Source organism: Pipistrellus hanaki, assembly GCF_964339955.1.
Source record: "Pipistrellus hanaki genome assembly, chromosome: 11".
Lineage (NCBI taxonomy): Eukaryota > Metazoa > Chordata > Mammalia > Chiroptera > Vespertilionidae > Pipistrellus > Pipistrellus hanaki.
Window position 1 is genome coordinate 6,861,772 of NC_140513.1, and position 25,020 is coordinate 6,886,791.

A 25,020-nucleotide genomic window follows, 5' to 3' on the forward strand; every position below is an offset into this window, starting at 1 on the left:
AACACAGCATTATTTAAAACTGGCGGTGGGAATTGTTTTCACTTTGGGGCCCTATATTTCTTTAGTTTTTAGTTTAGTTTTGTTTTTTACTATGTTTGCCAGGCATTTCTTAAACCGTTTTTGCTCTTCCGATATATGGTTGCACAACAGAGTATTCAAAATTTTTCTTAAGATATAAAATTAGAATCCTGGATTGTAGTTGGCATAGGTGTGTGTGGAGAGACTCTCAATGTCATGTCTGTTTCTCTGTTAGCATCCTGTTTTCTGTTGGTGAGGTTTCAGCATGTGCCCTCCGTGCTATGGCTACAGCAGCCTATTTGCTTTTCAAAGGAGCTAGGTTATGGATAACTTAGTGTCAATTACAGTTCATTAGGTTACTGCTGTACAACAAATGTGTGTTTTGGACATTTAAAAAGAGAAAAAAGTAAACACTGTCACAGTGGCCATTTAATCATAAACCATGTCCACATGGATCAGTTTGGAAAGAGGAGAGAGATAAATGAAAGGCTTGGCACTAGTCCTGAAATCTTGGTTATTGTCATTATTATAAGTGTACTAGAGGCCCAGTGCACTGGTAGGGTGCCTAGCTGCTGGCTGGCAGCGGCTGGCCAGGTACTCCCTCCCTCCCTCCCTTCTCCCAGCCAACCTCCTCCCTCCCACCCCCTCTGGGAGAACTCCCATTGAGGGGACAATTTGCATTCTACACGTTTATTACATAGGATGTTTACATGAACCTACTTTCATATGCAGTCATGGCTTTTTTTAAAGTTTGCTGTGAGATAGTTGTTAAATGCTGCTGACAAGAAAATCTACCACCCTCACCTCTTTCATTTGATTAGGGCAGGATAGAGGTGAGGTGATGAAGTACCACAATTAGTGTCTTTCCTGTCACTGGATATAGTCCAGTCATCCATTGTTTTAACCATATGGTGCACTAACATGGAACTTTAAGAAACTGACCATCTCTGTGCTGTTAGGATACTAGTTTTTTTTTTAATGTGTAGAAATTAATTCTGTCTCCTCTAATCCCCCCATGTCTTTTGGGATCATGTATGCTGAGACACTTGCTATGAAGTTATCAGCCTTGTTCTAGAGAAAAACTACCCCCCATAGACTAGTTCTTGTATGAAAAGTTCATGTCATGTGTGGAAAAATATTTGGATGCAGTTTCTTTATTTCTACAACATTAGCCATACTAAAGTAAGAGAATGATGAAGTCTAGGGAATCTTAAGGAGTGGGGAGGAAGAAGTGTTAGTTTTATGAAAGTATTGATCCAGTGCCTCAGGGAAGCAAAACCCTTGGGTTCTGATGGCTACATTAGTAAAACCATGAGAGTGTATTGCTCATATGCACAAATTATAAAACTTAAGTTTTATAATTTGTGGTCTTAGTGATGAATGCAGAGCGACTCCAGCACTTATTCTGAACATTGTTTTACACATGGAAGTAGTTTAAAAAGCATTTAATGGCCAGTAGGATGTGAGTCTCCATTAATGTACATGTCTGTGTTCTGAGCCCATTCTACTAACTCTGATCAGAATTCTGGGGAAAGTGACCTTTCGGTAAGGCGTTGTGGCAGCTACATTTTCCACTCTCCTGAAACATATGGTTTCACTTAAAGCATGCTAATTGATCTCTCTTTCACCAGGACCTTAGACTTGGGCAGGGACCTAAGGAGCTGAGTACTACTAGCAAGCTGTGAGCATTGGCACAAGGTTTCTGGGCTGGCCCACTGGTTTGTTGTCTGGAGTTCTTATAAATTGTGTGCTTTGATTTGCCAGTAGAGAAGCTACTGTTCATTCAACTAACACTCACTAATGGTTGCTTGGTGCTTGGCATACATTAGGGACACAGACTGTGGTGCATACCGTTTAGTAGAGGGGGGTAGTAAAAGGCAGCAGCATGTTAGAGGCACAGCGTTAGCAGTCCTGGAGGATACAGCGTTTGTGCAGAGGTAGAAGTGCTCATTTCTGTGGGGGCTGTCAGGTTAGGCTTTAACCAGGAAAGCATCGTGAGAGATTGGTGGGTGTTGTCAGGCTAGTAAAGTGGGAATGGGTATCCCAGGCAGAAGGAGCAGCATAAACAAAGGCATGACCATAGAAATCAACCTGGCAGGGTATGGGGTGAGTTACCAAGCTCAGAAAACAGAAAGATTGATTGATTTTAGATGCAAGGAACCCCCTAGAGAGAGCTTTGGTCTGTGAATGGATGCAGAACAGGATGCATTCCTGTTAGTCTTCCCTTTGCAAATATGTTCAAGAGGTTAGTGTACTTTGCTCAGAGCTGGAGGCCTGGACACCGTTGCTGGATTTAGGGAGAGCATGTAGTAGCCTTTCTTAACCTTGTTACAAATTGCCAGAGGAGAGGCCTCCATTACATAGTGGTAGGTTATACACTCTGCCCTGGGGGCCGTATGTGTTCTGGAGAATGCTCCAAACTTGAGAATGAGTCTGTTGGGGTTTTTTTTGTTTTGTTTTGTTTTGTTTTGTTTTGTCTTGTTTTTTAAATGAATGAAGAAATAGAGCATTACCCTAAACAGTTTGGGTCAGTGGGTAAAGCATTGACCTGTGGACTGAAGGGTCACAGGTTTGATTCCGGTTGAGGGCACCTACCTCAGTTGCAGGCTCGATCCCCAGCCCAGGTTGGGGCACATGTGGAAGGCAGCCAATCAATGTATCTCTCACATATTGTTTCTCTTTCTTTCTCTGTCTTTCTCCCTCCCTTTTACTCTTTAAAAAATCAATGGAAAAATACCATTGGGTCAGGATTAACAAAAAAAAAAAAAAAAAAAAAAGGGAAAGAAGAAAAAAAGAAAGAAAAGAAATAGAGTCTCAGTGGCTTACCTAGACTTTTTCACTAGTTTAGACTAAAAGGTTCTTTTGGTTTTCTAGGACAAGTTGTGTATGTTTTACTGAGATAATCATTGGAGTTTTACCTAGATCTTGGTGAAATACTAGTAGCTGATGACCTAGTGACCAAAGCTTTATAATAATGTTGTTGAATAAGATGCTTTCGTTTTAAAATTTAACATACAGTAAAATTTGGGGTGCAATTCTATGAATATAGATTTTATCACAACATAGGTGGAAGACCAAAGTCATCTAAAGAGAGATATGTGCAAGAAAGTGCTCCAGGGACTAACCCCTGGGGATATGCTAACATTCAGGAGTTCCAAAGAGTGCTGAATAAAGGAGACTGAGAAACGAATGGTTTGAGAGAAAGCAGGGAAACCAAGAGAGTGGTATTCTGGAAGTCAGGGAGGAAAGTGTTTTAAACAGGAGAAAATTAAAATGCTTGTCCAATTTCTTTCATCCAGCACACATTCCTGAGTTCTTTTATAAGATTCCATGTGCTAGTTCACATATGATTTACATATACAGTCTTCTGCCTAATAATAACATTTTGGTCAGTGATGAACTGCAGATATGATGGGTGGTGTTCCCATAAAATTATGATGGAGTTGGAAAATTCTTATGTAGTGATGTCGTGGACATTAAAATGTCATGGTGCAAGGCATTACATGTGTAAAAAAAAAAACCCTACTGTGCTGCCACTCATGGTACAGCACATAGAATCACATAGACTAATTAATGGTGTTACTGGTTTATATATTTACTATAATATATTTTTATTGTTATTTTAGAGTGCACTCTTGTAAAAAAAAGTTTACTTATAAAAAAAGTTTGCTGTATACTGCCGAAACCGGTTTGGCTCAGTGGATAGAGTGTCTGCCTGCGGACAGAAGGGTCCCAGGTTTGATTCCGGTCAAGGGCATGTACCTTGGTTGCGGGCACATCCCCAGTAGGGGGTATGCAAGAGGCAGGTGATCGATGATTCTCTCTCATTGATGTTTCTAACTCTATCCCTCTCTCTTCCTCTCTGTAAAAAATCAATAAAATATAATTTAAAAAAAAGTTTGTTGTATACTAGTAACAAACATGCCATGTTATTGTGGCAGCCAGACTCATACATCTCGTGTTTACCATACCTCTTGTTTGTATACTAACATACTAACTAGGCTTTGTACCTAGGAGCAATAAACTGTACCATATGGCGTAGGTGAGTGGTAAACTATACTATCTAGGTGTGTGTAAGTGCACTCTATGATGGTCACATGATGAAATCACTAATGACACATTTCTTACAAGTGTATTCCTGTCTTTAAATAGTGCATGCCTGTATTTTTTAAGGATTTCAGTGTGAAAGCTATATAGAGATTCTGAGGGCCCATCTATAATACGTACTGATATTAAAATTCCAGGAAGTTGTTTGAATATCTTAATACTCATGATGAATCCACAGTATTCTTAATTTTTGCAGTCATTGATTTACTAGAATAGTTGGTTTGCAAATCCATGTGATCCAGAGTAGTAGCAGTAGTACCCCACCTGTTGAGTTGATGGAGTAGAATTTTCCCCAGATTCATTTCTTGTGGCTTCAGTTAATTGTAATTTGTGAACCATTTAACCTTTGTTTGCAAGCCTAAGCAGTTAATGCCAGCAATATATTCTTTTGTCCTTTTTCATCTTTTATTCAGTGATCTGTAAGGATCACTCCCATTCAGTTCACACTGGTCTTGTAATTTGCTCACATGTTTACATTCAACTGATGTCCTTTCTTTTTTACATTAAAAGAATTTTTAAAATTAATCTTTATTGTTGAGATTATTACAGATGTTCCCCCCACCCCCATAGCTCCCCTCTACCCGGTTCCCACCCCACCCCAGGCCCTCACCACCTTATTGTCTGTCCATAGGTAATGCAAACATGCATGTAAGTTCTTTGTCTAATCTCTTCCCGTACCTCCCCACACCCCCTTCCCTCTGAGAATCGTCAGTCTGTTCCATTTCTATGCCCCTGATTCTGTTCCATTCACCAGTTTGTTTTGTTCATCAGATTTTATTCATTTGATTTTTAGATTCAATTGTTGATATGTATTTGTTGTCACTTTGTTGTTCTGATGTCATTTTTTAGAAATGTCTCCTGAGGAACTCATGCATGGCCCCTGGGAATGGATTTTTATAGTGATATGTGTGGTGGAGGAGTTTATGAGTCGAGCAGACATCCTATGATTTTTACTTATTTCTGTTAAATTGTTTGTGAATAAAATTTGGAGGGTACCTATTTCTAATTTCAATTCTGCCACACTTCCTGAGGCCTTCGCCTTCACTTCAGATGGTGGCAACCTGTAAAACTGAGTGGAGTCAGTCCTTAGACTCGGCAGCTGATCAAGGAGTTGGAACCAGTAATCCAGTTGAAACAGATCCCCTTTGTTTTAAATACCCGTTAGCTAGGCAAGTTCCAGGTTGCCTGAAATGCCAGTATAATTTTGGTCAAGGGAGCAGCTGTGCTCTCCATTTCCTAAATCTGGCCTTCATCACAGTCTGAAAAGCAGGTTTTGATAAAAATCAGTTTCCAAATGTAATATGTGTAACCTAAGCCCTTGGAATGGGTAAAATGCTCTTCCTGGGGGTGGGGGAGGTATTTTTGTTAACAGCAGGGCTGAGTCAGGTATGAGAGTAATAAGTGTTTTGGTTACAAAGCTTGGTCTGTATTTAACCAAATTCAAGTAGAACTGGTCACTAATATGAAGGTATTTAGTGTTCACTCACAGGATGGTAAGAATACCTCTAGTTCTTTGTTTTCACAGATCTGGTTGTGACTCATGTTGTTTCTTTGGCTTAAAAAAAAAATGCAGCACTAAGGCTCAATTTTGATTCATACCATCCTCTTCCTGCACCCACCCCCATGAAAGGTAGTTTGGTTTTATGGGAAGTTTGTCTTGGAAAAGTAGTAAGGTTGCACCAGCTCCATCATGGCTGATTTACTTATTATGTGTCCTTGGGTGATTCACTTACTTTTCTGAACCTGGGCAAGTAATTTTTCCTTCCTTCCTCCCTCATTTCCTCCCTCCCAGATTTATTTCTGTTTAAAAATGCTCAAGAGACTTTAAAAAGGCCCCAAAGCCCAGAGGCATACAGGTTTAATTTAAGATCATCCTGAGTTTCCTGAGTTGATGTCTGTCCATTTCTCTTTTTATGAGGCATCAATTTGATCCTTGTTAATGAGACACCTCGATAATTCTAGTTGGATCGTGGCGATTTCTTGTGACTCCCAGTATCTGTCATAAATGGCTATCCATTTGTGAATGATGAAAAATATAATACCAGAAATAATCATGAGATGTCTGCAGATTCTACTTGAATATCTTTTCTGCATTATTCTTCGAAATCAGGCCCAGTGATTATCAATTTGAGTAGCAGAGACCATGATGAATGTCACTTAGTGACTGGTATTAAATGCAGCTCTTACAGAACCTAAACCAGCAACACCCTTCAAGATAAAACACCCTATCTTTTTCTTAATAAAAATAAAATACATAAGAAAAACTAAAATGTTAAACTTTTTAACTTTTTGTTTTTGAACTTTCCAAGCAAGTTTTTATTTTGAAAGTATATCTGGATTACAGGTAATTCTCCTTAAAAGCCATTGTTCTTACGTGTATCTTTTTAAAATGCACCTGAATCTCTCCTAGTTAAAACAAGCAAAAGAAAACACACCAAAAACATTTGCTTAAATCTGCTGCTTCCTAGAAAATTGTTGCTTCCAAGAAAATGTTTATCAATCAAATGGAACAATACTACTCAAAATATGAATTTTATTTCTTTACCACTCACCTGTTTAACCAGTTCCTGAAAGGCTCTCAGTAGTGATCTTTGAGCCTTTCTTATTCCTCACACTTTTGACCTACATTGCATTTGACAGTGCTCTTTTCTTTTTAAACATTTTTATTGATTTCAGACAGGAAGGAAGAAGGAAAGAGAGATAGAAACATGAATGATAAGAGAGAATCATTGATTGGCTGCCTTCTGCACACCCCTATTGGGGATTAGGCCTTCAACCCAGGTATATGCCCTTGACAGGAATCAAACCTGGGACCCTTCAGTCTGTGGCCAACGCTCCATCCGCTGAGCCAAATCAGCCAGGGAAGTGCTCTTTTCTTTGTAAACTACTTTTGTCCCTTATCTTTCTTATCGCCATGGATTTTTATTTTTCCTGTTTCTTCTTTGATCATGTCATCTCACTTTCCTTCCCTTCACCTCTTCCCTTCCCTTCTCTTTGTTTCAGGTTTCATCCTTCTGCCGCTTTTCCACACGTCTTCCTTCTAGGAGTATTTGCCATTATTTCAACTCTTCCATATGTTGTTGGTTCCCAGATCCTTCACGCTAGCCTTAACCATTGCCCCCTAAATAACTGCCTGTGGAATATTTCTGCTTGACTCTCCCATCATCCTCTCTTAAAACTATAGTCATTGATTTTTGTCTCTCATTCAGCTGTTGCTTTTCACCTGTTCTATTAGCGATACCACATTTTTCATAGCCACCTTGGTTTAGAATCCCCAGTTTGTTTTTGACACTTTCTTATCTCCTCCTCCTCTCCATCCCCCTCTGGAACCTAGATGGCCCATGCCATCCACCTGCACATCTTTGCGAAATTAATATTCCTAATCTTTATTCCAGACATATCTCTATTTTAAAATTTCAGTAGCTTTTTATGAGTGGGGTAAATTCTATTGCAGTCTATTCCAAATTACTTTTCTAAAATTCTCTGACCATCTATGTATATAAAAGCCTAAGCGACCTTTTGACCAGTAGATAAGATGCCCACTGACCACCATGGGGCAGACGCTCAGTGCATAGGCCTGGAAATATGGAACAGACCGGTGAATTTTAGAGGGAAGGGGGGAAAAGGGGAGGGTGGGAAGAAATAAACCAAAAATATATGTATCCTAGAGGCCTGGTTCTCCCTCTCACATGTTGGAGAGCTGGTTTCGGCCTGATCCCACAGGCCAGGCTGAGGGACCCAACCGGTGCACGAGCCTCTAGTTCTTCCATAAGATCTCACTACTTAACTGTAATAGATAATATCCTGTGCAGTTCCCTCAAACACTCCTTATATTTGTTTTCCTTCCTTTTGCCATGGATGATGTCATTTCCCTTTCCTAAAGTGCCTTGCTAGCTCTTCTTTTTAACCTTTTTATTGTGAAATACACCACTTAGAGAAAAATACATAAAACACAAGTGTGCTTTTTAATGGATTACTATAAAGCTAGCACCACCCAAGTCAAGAAATAGAACATTGCCAGGATCCAAAAGCTCCTCTTTACCCCCAGCACTTGCCTGACTGCTTCTTTTCCCTTGTTTGTTTGTTTGTTTTGTTTTGATTCATTTAATGTAAATGGAATTCTGTAGCATTTTTTTTCTGACTTCTTTTACCCAACATTGCATGAGTCATCTTTGTTGTTGCAGTAGTTCAGATATATTTACTGCTGTGTATGTCATTGTACAAATTGCTCTCTCTATAGCAATGTTGCAAATTTTTATCAGGTTCTAATCTTATAGAAAACCTATCTTTAATAACAATAGCACAACTATCATTTATTGTGTATTTACTATATCTGAGGCATTATATTAAGCAGTATGAAAGATCTCAGATTCTGGTGCAGAACTGTCTTCTTTTTCTGGCTCTGCTACCTACTAGGTATGGGATCTTGGGCATATTTCTTAACCTATGTATAGTTCATGTTTTCCACCTGCAAAATGGATATATTAGTAATATTCACTTATAGAGTTATGAGGAGTGAGTGAATTATTATATGTAATACATATAGAACAAAACTTGTCACATAATAAGCTCTAGGTATATGTTAATTGTTATTATTGTATGTCTACATCATTTATTCCCTACTAACTTCATGAGGTGAGTGCTAATGTCATCTGTTTTACAGTTGATAGTGAGACTTAGAGAATTGAGTCCATGGTACAAAGCTAGGAAGTGATTCAGCTTCCTGCAGGATGTATATACTGACATAAATGTACACACCTTAATTGAAAGAAAGTTTTCCCAGTATTTTATTCTTACTACATGTGATTTACTTTGTTATTTTCTATTTTATCCAAAAATACTAGTCATGATACTATGGGTTATGACTTGTAATTTGGAAAGCCCTGCACATAGCATTTTATTCATTTTCTAGAGGCCCAGTGCACGAAATGCGTGCATGAGTAGAGTCCATAGCATCTGCTGGCTGCCAGCTGGGGCCTCCCTTCCCCAGCTGCCAGCTGCCAGCCAGGACCTTCCTTCATTCTACACCACCCCCTGCACATCATAGAGAGCAATCAAACTCCTAGTCGGTCAAACTTCCAAGGGGACACCTTGCATATCAGGCTTTTATATATATAGATGTCCATTCATTCAATAAAATGAGCATTTTCTCTGTAGCAATCATGGTATCAGAAGTTGCTGTTAATAATCTCTTTGAGACTTAACTTTCAATGTAATCTTGGTTAGTTATAAATATGGAGTCCTTCTGCTTTTATAAAACAAGAACTTAAGAATTGTAAAATTCTGGTCAGATTGGTGGCCAGATTTGTTTATAAACATTTTTGTTCTCATTTACTTATTATTCCTGCTAAATAATGTAGAGATGGAACTTGGATTTATTTGAGCAGCTATATGTCAGGGGTGCTCTGAAAAGATGTTGCTAGGGCTCTGGACCTGGTTCAGATTGTTACTGATCTACCAACCATACCAACTGCCTTACTCATTATTTCTTTGGATTTGACGTTTTTGCCTCTGAAAAACTGTGTTCATAGAGACTCCCAAGTTCTGCATCTACCCTTACTTATCTCAGCAGGGGTGTTAAAATTAGAAGGAATGAAATTTAATACAATAGTTCCGGCACTAGAATAATTTCTGATTTTTTAAAATTTTAAAGCTTGTTCCTAGGATTTAGAAGACTGCAGCAGAGGGTAAAAGTGATGAGCTGTGGCCGAAGAAGCTAAGGGACAGGGAGGAGTCAAGGATATCTCCCAGGTTCTGACGTGGATATTGGTCTAAGTGATGATAAAAACTAGGGAGTGGAACATGAGTTCTTTTTTCTGATAGGCTGTATTTGTGGTATCTGCAGGTAGATGCAGGGATCTGTTCCTAGGACAAGAGTTCTAACGATGCCCCTGTTTGTCAGTTATCCTGGGGACGGTAATGTTCTTGATCTATCCAGGGCAGCATTGCTTGTTTTAGAACTGCAGGCTTAAAGCCATTATTCCCACTGTATTCTAACTTGAATATGTACAGTTTCTGTTCCAGATGATCGGGCTGAACAACGAACCTGTCTCATTTGTGGGGACCGCGCCACAGGCTTGCACTATGGAATCATCTCTTGTGAGGGCTGCAAAGGGTTTTTCAAGCGGAGCATTTGCAACAAGCGGGTATATCGGTGCAGTCGTGACAAGAACTGTGTCATGTCTCGGAAGCAGAGGAACAGGTGCCAGTACTGCCGTCTGCTCAAATGCCTCCAGATGGGGATGAACCGGAAGGGTGAGTGGTGTTTGTGGCTCTACTATCCACCATTCATCCATCACTTTACCTTCAGTGTCAGCTATTAAGCCTTGGAGTTACTCATTCCCAAGCCTGCACTATATGCCCGGCTCTATACTGTGTACTCATAACCCAAAGATGAATCTGACACAGTTCCTGCCTACAGGGACCTCACGAGGGGAGAAAGACTCATGAGATGTTAAGGATTCTGTGAGAATGAATGCACAGGCTCCATGTGGCAAGACCCCAATTAACAATCAAGTGCTAACTGGGATTCATGTGCTTCACTAGTTCTTCTCTCAGGGTGTGATGACAGGGAGTGGGGATTTTTTTATGAAAAGTAGGAAGGTAGTAGGTCCTCTGAATGTAATATCATTTCGTTTGTTAGAATCATGGCAAACTCAGAGGCTAGGTATGCTCAGGAGTCTGCAACCATATTGGTGAAGAATTTGGGATTTATTGGGAAGCTTTCTAAGAGTCATTACCCCAAGATGACAAAAATAAACCGATATTCTATAATAAGAGAATTTATCCAGAGGGCAGCTTTGAAGGATGCATTGGGGTGGGGAAAGAAGAAAAGTCACCTTGAAAGATTTAAGGAAGTGAAAAGAAAGGTATGAAGGACTTGAAGAGGGGAAAGTAATGCCATAAGATGGGGAGATGTGGGAGAAGCTCACCTGGTAGGAGCTGGTGACATACTGGCTATTGAGCAGCAGCAAAAGTTGAAGTTGAAGATTTGTATTAATAGTACTGACCCTCCTCCCGTCCAGCAGGTGTAGCTCAGTAGTTGAGTGTTGACCTATAAACCAAGGAGGTCATGGTTCGATTCCTGGTCAAGGCACATGTCCAGGTTGCGGGCTCAATCCCCAACAGGGGGTGTGCAAGAGGCAGCTGGTCAGTGATTTTTCTCTCATCATTGATATTTCTATTTCTCCTTCTCCCTTCCTCTCTAAAATCAATAGAAATATATTTTTAAAAAATAGTACTGACCCTCCCAGGAAAAAAAGTCAGAATAAAAAAGCAAGGTGGGGCAAAATGTTGGCCTTGATAATGCCAGGGTTGAGGTACTTGAGAAGGAACATACAGATATCCACCAAGGAAGTTGGACATCTGGAGTTGGAGCTGCGGTGATAAGCCCTGCCTGCAAGATGGAGTTGTTGGCATAGAAGTGGTAAGATTTGGTTAGTGAGTAGAAATCACGCAAAGAGAACTTTGTCCCAACTGTAGGATGTTTTCATGGATGGTAGAGAGGAGTTCAATGGAAAGCTTGGAGGCTCTGGAGGCAAACGTTGGTGACAGACTAGTTCTGTGACCTTGGGCAGTTTGTTTTTTATCTCTGATGCTCAGTTATCTTACCTGTAATATGGTGTGATAATACTCAGCCTTTCAGAGTTCTGTAGAGAATTAATGTGACAATGTTTAAAAACTGTCCAGCAAGGTGTTAGGGGTTGATTAATATGCAGGGGTGTGAGGCTAGTCTGATTTAGTGAACTGGTCAAATTGATCTATAGCATTAATGAGTGCAGTCATCCAGAGTGTTTTTTGTGGGTTTTTTTGTTGTTGTTAATCGTGAGCTCACCTGAGGATACTTTTTCCATTGCTTTTCAGAGAGTAGAAGAGAGGGGGAAAGGGGAGAAAGAGAAAGAAAAAGAGAGAAAAACATCGATGTACAGTACATCTACTGGTTGCCTCTTGCACATACCCAGACGGGGCGGGGAGCGAACTGGCAACCAAGGAATCTAACCTGCGACCATTTGGCGCTTTGACCTTTGAGCAACACTGGCCTGAGCCACATTTTTTTGTTTTGTTGTGTGGGATAAGAATCTTCTGAAAACTTGTCCATTATGAAAAAAGGTAAAAGATATAGGAGAAGGTCATTGAGATACACTTAAATCATTTATTTATAATACTTATATTTTTTAGCACTGTGTGTACCAAAAACTTATGCACTTTCTATGCATTATCTCATACACACAACCAACCCTCTTACTATTACCCTCAATTTACAGGTGCCACTTCGGGAGGTAATACGATTTACCCCAGTTATTAGTTTAGTGGTGGTCTCAGTGTAAGAATGGCCAAACCTGTAGAGAATTTTCATAAAAATTTAGTTGAGCCAAAAAGAGAATATACCTGGAAGCAGGTATATCAGACTGAGAGATCATTGCTTTGGAGAACTACTGTTTTGCGGTTTCTTTTACGCATTTTGAGATCAAGAAGGGAATGTAAGGAAGATTACAGGGCAGTTAAAATTATGCACTGTCTTCAGGGTGGTCATGTGGATTGGATTACAGGGTAGTTAAGATTATGTGCTCTTTTGAGGACAGTTTATTTCAAAGGTGTGGTAACCTAGATGCACAGAAACAATGGACCAGGCTTGCTTAAGGCAAAGATAAATCTTTTACTAAAGAAGTAATAGGTTTGGGACGTGACTACCCACCATGACCTTCCCAGTTAGGAATTTATGATCAGATCACCTTGTGAGGTTACTTTCCACAGAATCCCTTTTTTTGTCCACACCAAACAAGAAATGCCTTGAAGATCTCCCCACCTTTACCTGATTTGGCGTTGTTCTCTAATTTTTTTTTTTTTATCTCCCTTTGTTACCCTCACTATGAAAAAAAAAAATGTTTCGTTTGATTTTTGGTGGGGTTTTGTTTGTTTATTTCACTGTGAAGATTTTATCAAAGCATATTTGTGGTTGCATTCTTGACTAAGATGAATCATTCTGCTTACTCGGTTGGTGTGTGAGATTTCTGAGGCTTCCAGGCAAACTCACCTGTTTTCGGGAAGAAGGAGCTTAACCTCTTTGACCTTTGTAACCATAGCCAGATGACTGGAGGGATGTGAGGAAAGGGAGTTGCCTGCCAGGACCACGCACATGCTGAGTGAGCAGTCTCAGCTCCCTGGTGAAGGCTTCCTCTAGGAAGGAAACACTGCCACCTCCTGGTTGATGTTGGGGAAGTGCAGTTAAAGTTGCCATTGGAATATTTGGGGGAATACTTAAGGAATCAGGAACTGTCCTGCCTGGAAATGTGATGTTCAACACATAGTTTTGTGCCTTTTTCAAAACCTATAAAGTTATTGCCGAAACCGGTTTGGCTCAGTGGATAGAGCGTTGGCCTGTGGACTGAAAGGTCCCGGGTTCGATTCCGGTCAAGGGCATGCACCTTGGTTGCGGGCACATCCCCAGTAGGGGGTGTGCAAGAGGCAGCTGGTCGATGATTCTCTCTCATCAATGTTTCTAGCTCTCTATCCCTCTCTCTTCCTCTCTGTAAAAAATCAATAAAATATATTAAAAAGAAAAAAACCTATAAAGTTATACCCCATAAATTTTACTGTATATAGTGTTTGGTTTTTGGTTTGTTTATTTTTTAAAGTAACCTGTGTATGGGAGGAAATGCAGATTGTGACAAGCAAATCTAACTGAAGGGAATGGGAAGAAAGGGGCTGACCTTGATAAAGCATTGTATTGATTTTATACTATTAAGGTTGGAGAAAAAAGAACTGCATGCAAACAAAGCACCCTAGTTTGTAGATTTGTTTCTCTCAGAGTTCTCACTGCTTTATTTGGGAACTAGAGTTGAACTGACAAGTAAACAAATATGTTGTAGATAATGAGAGTCAGGTTTCTCACACCAGAGAAAGAAGTGATAAATCAGGAAAGGGGAAGGATAGAATGAAATCTCTGGTGCCACATTGAAATCAGAGGGATCAACATGAACTCATGTTTAGGAGGACTGATAAAAATACAGAGGGAAAGTGTATAGATGCATGAGTTGGTGTACATATATATAGTTGTCTATTGAAAGTGGCTAGAGCAGTGACACCGCAGTAGCAATGAGCATGCCTGGCCTGGTTTCTAAGTATCAATAAAAGGAATCCTTGGAGAATTGATTGATTCTAGGACTGAGGCAGGGAAAATGTAAGGTGAGCCTAGATGGGCCTTGGCCAGGTAGCTTAGTAGTTAGAGCATCGAAAGAGGGCTCCCAGACAACCAGACATGATTTTAACATAGACTATGTATGTGGCAATATATTTTTTTCCCTCCAAATTCACAGTAGGAAAGACTATGTTGCCTCCATTTCACAGATGAAGATACTAACGGCTCCAGCAAAGTTGAGAATGGAACCTTAGTTTTTTAACTCCTGTGTTTGGGGAAAAGGGGCTGGGGAGAGGGAAGGATTAGATCCTGCGTACCTACTTTATAAGCCAGGCTCTATGCTTGGTTCTTGAACTGTATTGTTTTATATATAATCTTTTCAATAGCCCATAAAACAAGCCCCTCTGTATTCTTTTTTTTTTTAAATATATTTTATTGATTTTTTTACAGAGAGGAAGGGAGAGAGAGAGAGAGAGCTAGAAACATCGATGAGAGAGAAACATCGACCAGCTGCCTCTTGCACACCCCCTACATACATGCCCTGCAACCAACATACATGCCCTTGACCGGAATCAAACCTGGGACTCTTCAGTCCGCAGACCGACGGTCTACCACTGAGCCAAACCGGTTTCGGCCCCTCTGTATTCTTCAGTAAATTTTATTTATTCTGAAGTTTTATTTATTCAGAGATGTGAAGAAATTTGTCTATATGTACAGACAAGGCAGAAACAGGATTAGACCAAAACTTGTATAATTCTGAAGTGTAATCTAAGGATACCAAGAATGACGTCTACTTTAAGGAAAACGAACTTCCTGTCAGCCTTTCAGTTACCACAGGTACTGTTATGATTCGAGCCCTCACCTTTTGAGGTAACCAAACCTACCCCAAGGACTTCCTATATTCTTCATGGTAATTTTTTTTCAAGTAGGTACATTATAGCAAAGCTTGTTCTCATATGATGTCATTAGTTTATCCTCTTACTCCCTCCAAACCACCCTCCATAGTGGCCATCACGGGTTTTTCAAAAATGGCAGCCTGACCTTATCCCTTTCCTGCATTCTGTCATCCTCAGGCTCCTCTGCTAAAGGGCATACTCTCAGCCTGGCATTCAAGGCTCTCTGTGATCTGGCCTCAGTTGGCCTCTCCAGCCTCATCTCTTGCTACTCTTCTCTCTCTGGCTCTTCCCCCTCATCCATCCAGATTGAACCACTGGAAATTCCCAGAAAGAGGCCTCCATGCTTACTTACAGCTTTTCTGTGCGCTGTTCACTCAGCTTGGAGACCATTTCCCTGCCTGCATAAATCCTGGTCGTCTGTTAAGATTCAGTTTTGAAGTTAAGATTCAGCTTTTCTGGAAAAGCTTTTTTACGAAGCTTTTCCAGACACTAGAGACTTTCTATAATTGCAAATTAGGGGTCTCTTCTTTTGTCCCCATACTAAGGGCTGCATCAATGATGATAGTAATAGTATTAGTAGTTGTAATTCTTAACGAGGTTAGTACTAAGGATGCTTTTTACAGTTAGAAAATGCTAAATAACCCTAGCTGGTTTGACTCAGTGGATAGAGCGTTGGCCTACAGACTGAAGAGTCCCGGGTTCGATTCCATTTAAGGGCATATGCCCAGGTTGTGGACTTGATCCCCAAAAGAGGAAGTGCAAGAGGCAGCCAATCGACGATTCTCTACTCTCTCTCATCATTGATGTTTCTATCTCTCTCTCCCTTCCTCTCTGAAATTAATAAAAATATATTTTGAAAAAAAGGAACTCCTAAATAACTTCTTCCTGTTGTTGAATTGCCTGAGTAGAAAATCAATGGCAAGGGAACTCTACTGACTGCCTTCATAGGGAGAAACGATGAAAGTCAATACGCTGATTAATTTTTTTAAATAAATTAAAAAACTTCTCATTCAACAAATTAGACTCAAACTTACCCTGGAAATAAACAATATTTAAGAATGAAAATATTGCCTAAACTGGTTTGGCTCAAAGGATAGAGCGTCGGCTTGGGGACTGAGGGACCCGGGTTCGATTCTGGTCAAGAGCATGTACCTTGGTTGCAGGCATATCCCCTGTAGGGGGTGTGCAAGAGACAGCTGATCGATGACTCTCGCTCATCGATGTTTCTAACTCTCTTATCTGTCTCCCTTCCTCTCTGTACAAAATCAATAATAAAATATATTATAAAAAAAAAGAATGAAAATATTCTTTCTATTCCTGTCCTGAATTTACCAGTCTTCAGATGCGTCATCCTAATAGGATATTTGTAACTGTGGGACTATTAATAATGCAGCCACGTTGGTTGAGCATATTGAATATAGAAAGTGTGTATAGTGTGTACCCAGCACTTTGGGGGCCCAAAAGTATCTGCTGCCTATAAGGAAGCCTGGAATAAGAGTACATGCTTTGAGGCCAGAAAGACCTGTGCTTTAATCTTGGCTTCACTGATTACTACCCTGTGCTTTTGGCTAAAGAAGTTCTCTTTCAGTGCCTTGACTTCTGTGGCATGCTTGTCACTCTCTTGCTTGTTTCCTTTCAGCAATCAGAGAAGATGGCATGCCTGGAGGCCGGAATAAGAGCATTGGGCCAGTCCAGGTGAGTTTTAGGTCACACTCCAATATTCAATCCAAGTTATTTCATACAAGACAAATCACTCAGCTTGTACACCAGTTAAATGTTTCTTGTTTTCTCTCCAATTCCTGTGTGCTAGCTGGCTTTCACTTCTAAATGCCACCTGTAGTTATGGTCAGAACAGCTCAATGTTTCTTACAGGCTCCTGGAGCAAAGAATTACGTGGGTATGAGTTAGACAGACTTGGGAGACAGTGTTTTCCCGTTCTTTTCATAAGAGCAAGAAATAAAAATTCATTTGGCCCTTCCTCCTCAGCACTCACTCTCCTTCTGCATGCTGAGGTTAGCCAGTTGGGGTAGACACTTTATAGAAGTGTTCATTTACTCCCTATATGATGTAGTAGCTAGAGCAATGGACTGAATATGTGGATGTTTTGGCCTCTTCCTCAAACTCCTGCCCAAACATGGGCATGCCAGTGATCTTGGGCAATTCAATTCATTTATCTCAGCTTTCTTACTAAGAAAATCCATGTGAAGGTTTGTTGTCAATATTTAATAAGTGAGCACTTATTCAGATATCCATCATGCATTTATTGAGTACTTAGTTATTTTTTAAAATACATTTTATTGATTTTTTTTTTTTTTTTTTACAGAGAGGAAGAGAGAGGGATAGAGAGTTAGAAACATCGATGAGAGAGAAACATTTATCATTTGCCTCCTGAACACCCCCTACTGGGGATGTGCCCACAACCAAGGTACATGCCCTTGACCTGAATCAAACCTAGGACCCTATAGTCCACAGGCCGATGCTCTATCCACTGAGCCAAACCGGTCAGGGCTAGTTATTTATATTTTTTAAATCCTGTCATAGTCTTAGGTCTTGTAGAGGATATTTTTATGCCTCATTACCATAAATGCTATAAAAATAACATTAATGATTAAGATATTGTCAGCCTTCCGTAATTATTGCTATGGGCTAGGCCCTTTTCTAAACATGTGATTATGTATTAACTAATCTTCACATCAAACCTATGAGATAGATACTATTATTCTCTCCACCATATATATGGAGAATTTTAGGTTCAGATAATTAAATGACTTGCCCAAGATTGTACAACTAGAAAGTGGCAGAAGTAGAAACTGGATTAGAACAATGGTGGTCTGACTCTAGAATTCATACTCAACCATTATGCTATTCGAACTCTCTCTCAGAATGCATGGAATTATGAGTAGACAGAAAAAGGACCTAAAATTTTGTCTAGGTGCAGTGTTAAAAGGGTTCACAAAGAAAGTGACATTTGAGTTGGGTCCTAAAGGGCAAATAATACTTTATTATGGAAGAGGGGCAATTCAGAAGTAGGAAAGAATAGACTTGAGGACAAAGAGGAGTGATGAAGAACCTAGACGCTTTATGGCTTGAGAGAGGTTAAATAAGCAAGAGGAAGGCTCTGGGGAACCATGGTGATGGGAAGCAAGCCATCCTAAATTAGTGATGAGCCTGGAGTATGGGGATAGCGGGAAGGGGATCTGGGCTTCTCTTGAGAAGGTTTGGGAATCCCCATGAAGTTGAAATAAGTTCTCAGTCTTGAAGGAACAGAAGGAATCCTGAACACCCAATCTAACATGTATCAATTCCTTGTCAAAGATATCAGAGGAAGAGATTGAAAGGATCATGTCTGGGCAGGAATTTGAGGAAGAGGCTAATCACTGGAGCAACCATGGTGACAGCGACCACAGTTCCCCTGGGAACAGGGCTTCCGAGAGCAACCAGCCTTCACCGGGCTCTACTATGTCCTCCAGGTGAGTTTCAGCCCAGCGTTATCTAGAGGTCACACAGAGAATGGACCCACCAGGGACCCTCTGTGCTGGGTATTCCTGCCAGCCTGCCTCAACCAGTATTCTTACTCCCTCAATGTTTTGGGGTAGGGTTCATCATTTCACAACCCATTTTTGCTAAGAACCTAGAAAATGTCAGATCTCTTCTGCAGCCTGATAAAGTGCTGTAGCTGCAACCTGGGTGCATACATTCTTTACCTAAGAGTATAACATTTTTTACCTAATAGAACATTTTAGATGTAGCTATTTTCTCTCATTTACTTTATCACTGAAGTAAAACAAGCCACACTGACCATATTAAATTAAGTTATAATTTCTCTGCCTCCACAAGAGTGAAACTTTATAAATTTTAAGAAACAGGGAAAACTTTTTAACCTAGTAAGACTTGCTGTTATCATGGAATACCAATTTGGAGACTTTTGGTTCAATAATGGTGCCTTAGGTTAGTTGTTAGGTGTGAAATATAGCCATCGGCTACCAGAAAAGGCTTTCTTTCCCCAGAATCTCTCTTACAGAAAAGGGATCAACAAACTGTCTATAAAAGCCAGGCAGTAACTATTTTAGGCTTTGCGGGTCTACGGTCTGGGCTCAACTGTACCATCATAGTCAAAAACAGCCAGAGTCACTATGTCAGTGAGTGAGTGGCTATGTCTCAGTAAGACTTAATTTTTCAGAACAGGCCATGGGCCATAGTGTGCTGATACTGTTATAGGAGGTGCATCTAGGTAAAACCACAGGATTTTAAAAATATATATATTTTATTGATTTTTTTTACAGAGAGGAAGAGAGAGAGGGATAAAGAGTTAAAAACATCGATGAGAGAGAATCAAAAATCAGCTGCCTCTTGCACACTCCATACTGGGGATGTGCCTGCAACCAAGGTACATGTCCTTGACTGGAATCGAACCTGGGTCTTTTCAGTCCACAGGCCGACGCTCTATCCACTGAGCCAAACCAGTTTCAGCAAACCACAGGATTTTTATTTATTTATTTATTTATTTATTTATTTATTTTATTTTTTTGCAACCACAGGATTTTAAAAAATTGGTTGAGGATAGCTAGATTTCTCCAAAAAACAGGGAAAAGAAAGATAAAAATCTGCCTTTCTCTTCATATTATAATCTTTATTCATTCAGTTGTTCCTTAGTTTTTTCCTTCCTTTGAATGTTTAAAGAGTTGTTGTCACCTGCCAGATTTGTTTGCTAAGTGCTAGATTTGGTTTATGGCCTGGCAAGGCATTAGCCTGTCTCGTCTTCAGTTTTCTTAGCAGCAAAAACCAAAATACTCACCTTTATCATCATAGTCTGTGAGTATTATCCATTAAAGAGTCTCTAACCGTGACACCTGTATGAAGAATTCATTTAGCCAGTATTTACTCAGTATCTACTTTGCCAGTCCTGGGTGTCCTGTGGTAACCTATACGTACGCACACTCGCAGAGTCCCTGTCCAGTAGAGGAGAGGTGCATGTAACCATGAATTATGTCCCCGGCTTGCTGGAGACACGCTGCATGGCCAGAGAACACCCGAGCCACCTTCTGGCTCATTCCCTTTGAGCAGGAAGTAGACCCTGCCAGGTTCTGACTAACATGACACTTTTCTCTCCAGTAGGTCTGTGGAACTAAATGGATTCATGGCATTCAGGGAGCAGTACATGGGGATGTCTGTGCCTCCACACTATCAATACATACCGCACCTTTTTAACTATTCTGCCCACTCGCCACTTCTGCCCCCACAAGCTCGCAGCCTGGATCCCCAGTCATACAGTCTGATTCACCAGCTGGTGTCAGCTGAGGACCTGGAGCCGTTGGGCACGCCTATGTTGATCGAAGATGGGTGAGAGAGCCCTGCCCTGTTTAGCCCTTGCAGCTTCAAAATGCTCCCTACCCTGCATCCACCTTCCTCCCTAACTGCTTTGTCCTGGGCTTCAGAATATGAAGCATCTTAAGAATTGGGGCCATTTATCAATCCCTGAGGAATTAGGAATAAAGGGCTTTTGTCTCTGCTTAGACCTAAATAAGCCAGGCCCTGGAATGGGTCTGAGCACTTCTGAGCGAGAGATGAGCTATAATTCTGGGTACAATCATACATCAAGCCTAGGCTTAGCCAGACACTGAAGGCACTAATTGGTAGCCTGTCTGCATCCCTAGCCAAAATACCTATGGAGCCTGGTGCCCTGTGCTCTGTGCAGGCCTGCATGGATGGAAGAAAATACCCTTTCACTCCTCTGTCAGCTCTGCCTGAGTAGGTAATAGTTCAGCCTTTAGGCTACCCATTGCTGTTCCCATTAGGCTACCCATTACTCCTTTGGCCTGGAGCATATGCTATTTGAGTATTTCCAAGCTTAGAAACCTCCAGAAGGTATCCTGAGATTTCTTAAGCTAGTCTCTAATTTCAAAGAGGAAATTCACATCTCCCTAGAAGAAGGCTACACAAAAACTTTATAAATCTGGACATGGGGGTGTGGGGAAGAGTCATGCTAAGGGGCCTTGAGATAAAGTACATTGGGGCCCCTTGTCCTCCAGCCCAGAGCTGAGAAATGCCCTGCTCTTTCCCTCCTGCCTTAGCTTAGAAGGGCTTAGCAACCCTTGACTCTAGTGCCTGAACTCTCACCACCAGGGGGTGCAGTGAGAGCAGGAAAAGCTGAATTGGTTTTGGTCTTTCTCAGCCATTTGACCCCAGGCTCATTTTCCTGCCCGGCACTGTGTTAGGTGGGCACCAGATTCCTCTAATGGAGCTGGAGCCCTCATTACCAAAACTAGTGCAGGAGTGACTGGGAGTTTTCTCTTAACGCATGAAGCTTTAGTAGAAGCCAACATTAAAAAGGTCATAGTCCCTGATCACTGCACGCATTGCTAAGCCTCCATTCCCCTCAGCGGCCTTTTCTCACAAACTTGCCTCTCTGGCCCTGAGTTTGCTGCTGGCCCCAGTCCTGCGCCTTTATCAGACTGAATTGAATGGCGCTGGAGATCCATGGTGATAGGCAAGGAGCCCACTGCCAGAACCCCTTTGTGCCCTAGGAGCTTCTTCTCCCTGTGCCCCATCCTCACGCTATGGCCACTGGAAGTGACTTTCCCCTGTCTCCACGCCGTAGATACTCTGTGACCCAGGCGGAGCTGTTCGCCCTGCTCTGCCGCCTGGCTGACGAGCTGCTCTTTAGGCAGATTGCCTGGATCAAGAAACTGCCTTTCTTCTGCGAGCTCTCAATCAAGGATTACACGTGCCTCCTGAGCTCTACGTGGCAGGAGTTAATTCTGCTGTCCTCCCTCACCGTGTACAGCAAGCAGATCTTCGGGGAGCTGGCTGATGTCACTGCCAAGTATTCACCCTCTGATGAAGAGTTACACAGGTGAGGGCTGCTGGGGAGCAGTTCCCAAGCAACCAAACCATTGCTATGCCTACAGGGCAGTAGGCTTGCCTGGCACTCCAAAGGATGAGCATTAAAACCCTACTCTGCCACTGACTGGCTTTGTGACCTTGGTCAAGTCTCTGATCCTCTGGTCCTGAATTTATAGAATAGGGTAATCATACAGATAACAGATGGGATAGTAACCTCCCCACAAGGTAGTTCTGAGGAATAAATGTTATTGTGCAGCAAAGCTTAGCAGAGTACTAAATTGTTTTTATCACATCTGGATTTCTGAGGTAAGATCATGTATCTGGGAGAAACAAAAATCTAAACTTTGCTTATAAAGTGAGAGACCCTGAGAGATAATTTTCAATCAGAGAGTGAGACCTACTGTGTGCCAGGCACTGGGATTGGTACTTTATATGATTGTCTTCCATGTTTGTCACAGTCTCCAGCATGATAGGTATGGTTATACCTGTTTTGTAGATGAGAAAACTAAAGTTCAGAGAGACCTGCCCTTGAAGGTTTTGGGTTTGAATCCTGAGCCTGGTTTTGAACCTATGCCTGTGCAAAACTTAGTTTCTTTTACTGCCTTTGAGATGCAGTGAGATGATAAGGTCATGGGACTAGGAGACTGTTGGTTCTCCTCGGTCTTTTCTAGTATAAAATCTCATCCCAGCTAGCCAGGATCCTTCTAACCTCCCTGTGTAGAGCAGGCCTTTTACTTAATCTGGAGACCTGGATCACATGGTGACACTCAAAATCAGGACAAGTGATCTGCTGATACAACTTTCTGGCTTAGTAGTTTATCCTATGAAAAATAAAGCTTAAAAAGACATGTTAATAATTCACCTTTATTGGACAATAATATAATGAAACCCTAATATGCAAATTGACTGAACGGTGGAATGACTGGTCACTATGATATGCACTGACCACACCAAAAGGCAGACGCTCAACACAGGAGCTGCCCCCTGGTGGTCAGTGCGCTCCCACAGGGGAAGCTCCACTCAGCCAGAAGCCAGGCTCATGGCTGACAAGCACAGTGGTGGTGGCGGGAGCCTCTCCTGCCTCCGCTGCAGGCAGCAGTAAGGAGTGAGGGGTCCTGGACTGTGAGAGCCCCAGACCGTGAGAGGGATGTCTGGGCTAAGCCAGCAGGCGGACATCCCCCAAGGGATCCCAGACTGCGAGAGGGCGCAGGCCCGTCTGTGGGACCTTCTCTATCACCCCCACCCCCCACGCCCATGCATGAATTTCTACTTTAAAATAATGGAGGTCATAGGATTCCAGAGCACCAAGAAAGAGGAAAGAAAAGATGTCCTCATCAATGAAAGCTGGAGAGGGTAGGGTTCCAGTCCCCACACTCTTCTACACAGGACTGGGTTACACCTCCCTCTGGCAAAAAGACAAGCTGAGTCTTAGGCTGGAAGCAAAGCTCCAACCCCCTCAAGCCCTGTGCACAGCGGAGGGAGGGAGTGTTGACTTTCTCCCGTTTTCTAATATTTCCTTTTCAGTGATGCCTACTGGCTTCAGGATGATCTATAAATGGCATAGTTTTGAACCCAGCTGACACTTTGTCCTGTAAAAAGATACATCTGATTTTGCAAATGACCTAACCCCTTGTCTTGAGCCTCTAATTCATTGTTTCCAACAGATTCCTATCTCCCGCTCTGTAACTTGGGGCTGACCGAGTGTTTGGATAGCAGTTAGCCCGCTCTAATATATCAGGGTTTGCAGAGCTGGCCAAGCAAGCTCTGTCCCCTGTGTGTCTGGAATCCACCAATGCATCCTGGGATTGCCTACAAAGTCAGTCTGCGGATTCTACCTCCTCTAGAGTGATGGGTGTTCCCAGGCCCTCTGCAGGCAGGCAGGGATCACGGGTCATGCAGGACTCTGCGGCTTTGAGCCTCATAAGGCACTCCATTCCACTGCATCCAATTCTTTGTACCCCAAGATTAAGGCAGGGGCCAGTGACAGCCGAGCTAGTGAGATGTTTATTTCCTAGGAAGGCTCCTTACCAAGGAGAAGAGCTACATTGTCCAATAGTAGTAGCTGCTAATCTCAGGTGGTTTTTTTAAACAAGTTATTAAAGTTAAAAAGTCAGTTCCTTTTTTGCACTAGTCACAATTTCAGGTACTCAATAGCCACATGTTGCCAATGGCTGCTATTTTGGACAGTGCAGATACACATATTTCTGTCACCACAGAAAGTTCTGTTGAACAATGCTGACTCGAATACATGTTGCTGCTGAGCTCTCAAGTGGGTTTGAGGATAAGAAATAGATTTGTTGTTAGGATTCTTTCTCAATTATGGAAGCCTTCAATGGAAAAATTCTAGTAAACTGCATCATGTTAGTTCTGATTCCTCTCCCATTTACTGAGTACCTACTCTATGTTGGGGGAGAAGTGTGGGAATTACAGATGGTGCAGATGTGGTTTTGGACTCTGAGATGAGAGCCCCTGTTCTTGGTATAGAGCACATGTGTCAAACACAAGGCCCGCGGGCCAAATCCAGCCCGCCAGGCCTTGCAATGTGGCCCGCACCGCGCTGTCATCACTGCACTCCGCTGTCAGTTTATGACATTGTCAGTTTATGACTGTTCAGTAAACCATTCGGCCCGCGATTTAGGCTGGATTTTAGATTTTGGCCCCTTCTCTGATTGAGTTCGATACCCCTAGTAGAGGTTTGGGAGACACAGCAGATACTGTCTACAGTTTTGGGTGATATTGGTGGAGTTTGAGGGGCAAATGAAGATAGTGTCCAAGCAAAGACTAGGATTCCAGAGCACCAAGAAAGAGGGAAGAAAAGATATCCTCATCAATGAAAACTGGAGAGGGTTCCAGTCCCCACACTTTGCTAAACAGGACTGGGGTGCATCTCCCTCTGGCACACTCACTCACGTGGCAAAAAGACAAGCCGAGACTCAGGCTGGAAGCAAAGATCGGAATCGGTAGGGAGTAAGTTCCTCTACTTGCTTTATTAAAGAATGCTCCCAGAAGAAAAGACAT

The 25,020-nt window shown here is 41.7% G+C and overlaps 1 protein-coding gene across 3 annotated transcripts in view; it reads left to right on the forward strand.

The window, feature by feature from the left end:
* NR6A1 (nuclear receptor subfamily 6 group A member 1) overlaps positions 1-25,020 on the forward strand; it is a 142,318-nt gene that overhangs the window by 106,296 nt on the left and 11,002 nt on the right. For 2 of the 3 annotated variants that reach the window (XM_084898387.1, XM_084898389.1), the window contains 5 exons: positions 10,138-10,380; positions 16,799-16,854; positions 18,475-18,629; positions 20,272-20,499; positions 21,758-22,012. In XM_084898387.1, coding sequence (XP_084754513.1) covers positions 10,138-10,380; positions 16,799-16,854; positions 18,475-18,629; positions 20,272-20,499; positions 21,758-22,012 — 937 coding nt within the window. The remainder of the gene's footprint in view (positions 1-10,137; positions 10,381-16,798; positions 16,855-18,474; positions 18,630-20,271; positions 20,500-21,757; positions 22,013-25,020) is intronic. The other variant, XM_084898388.1, reaches the window with a different exon arrangement.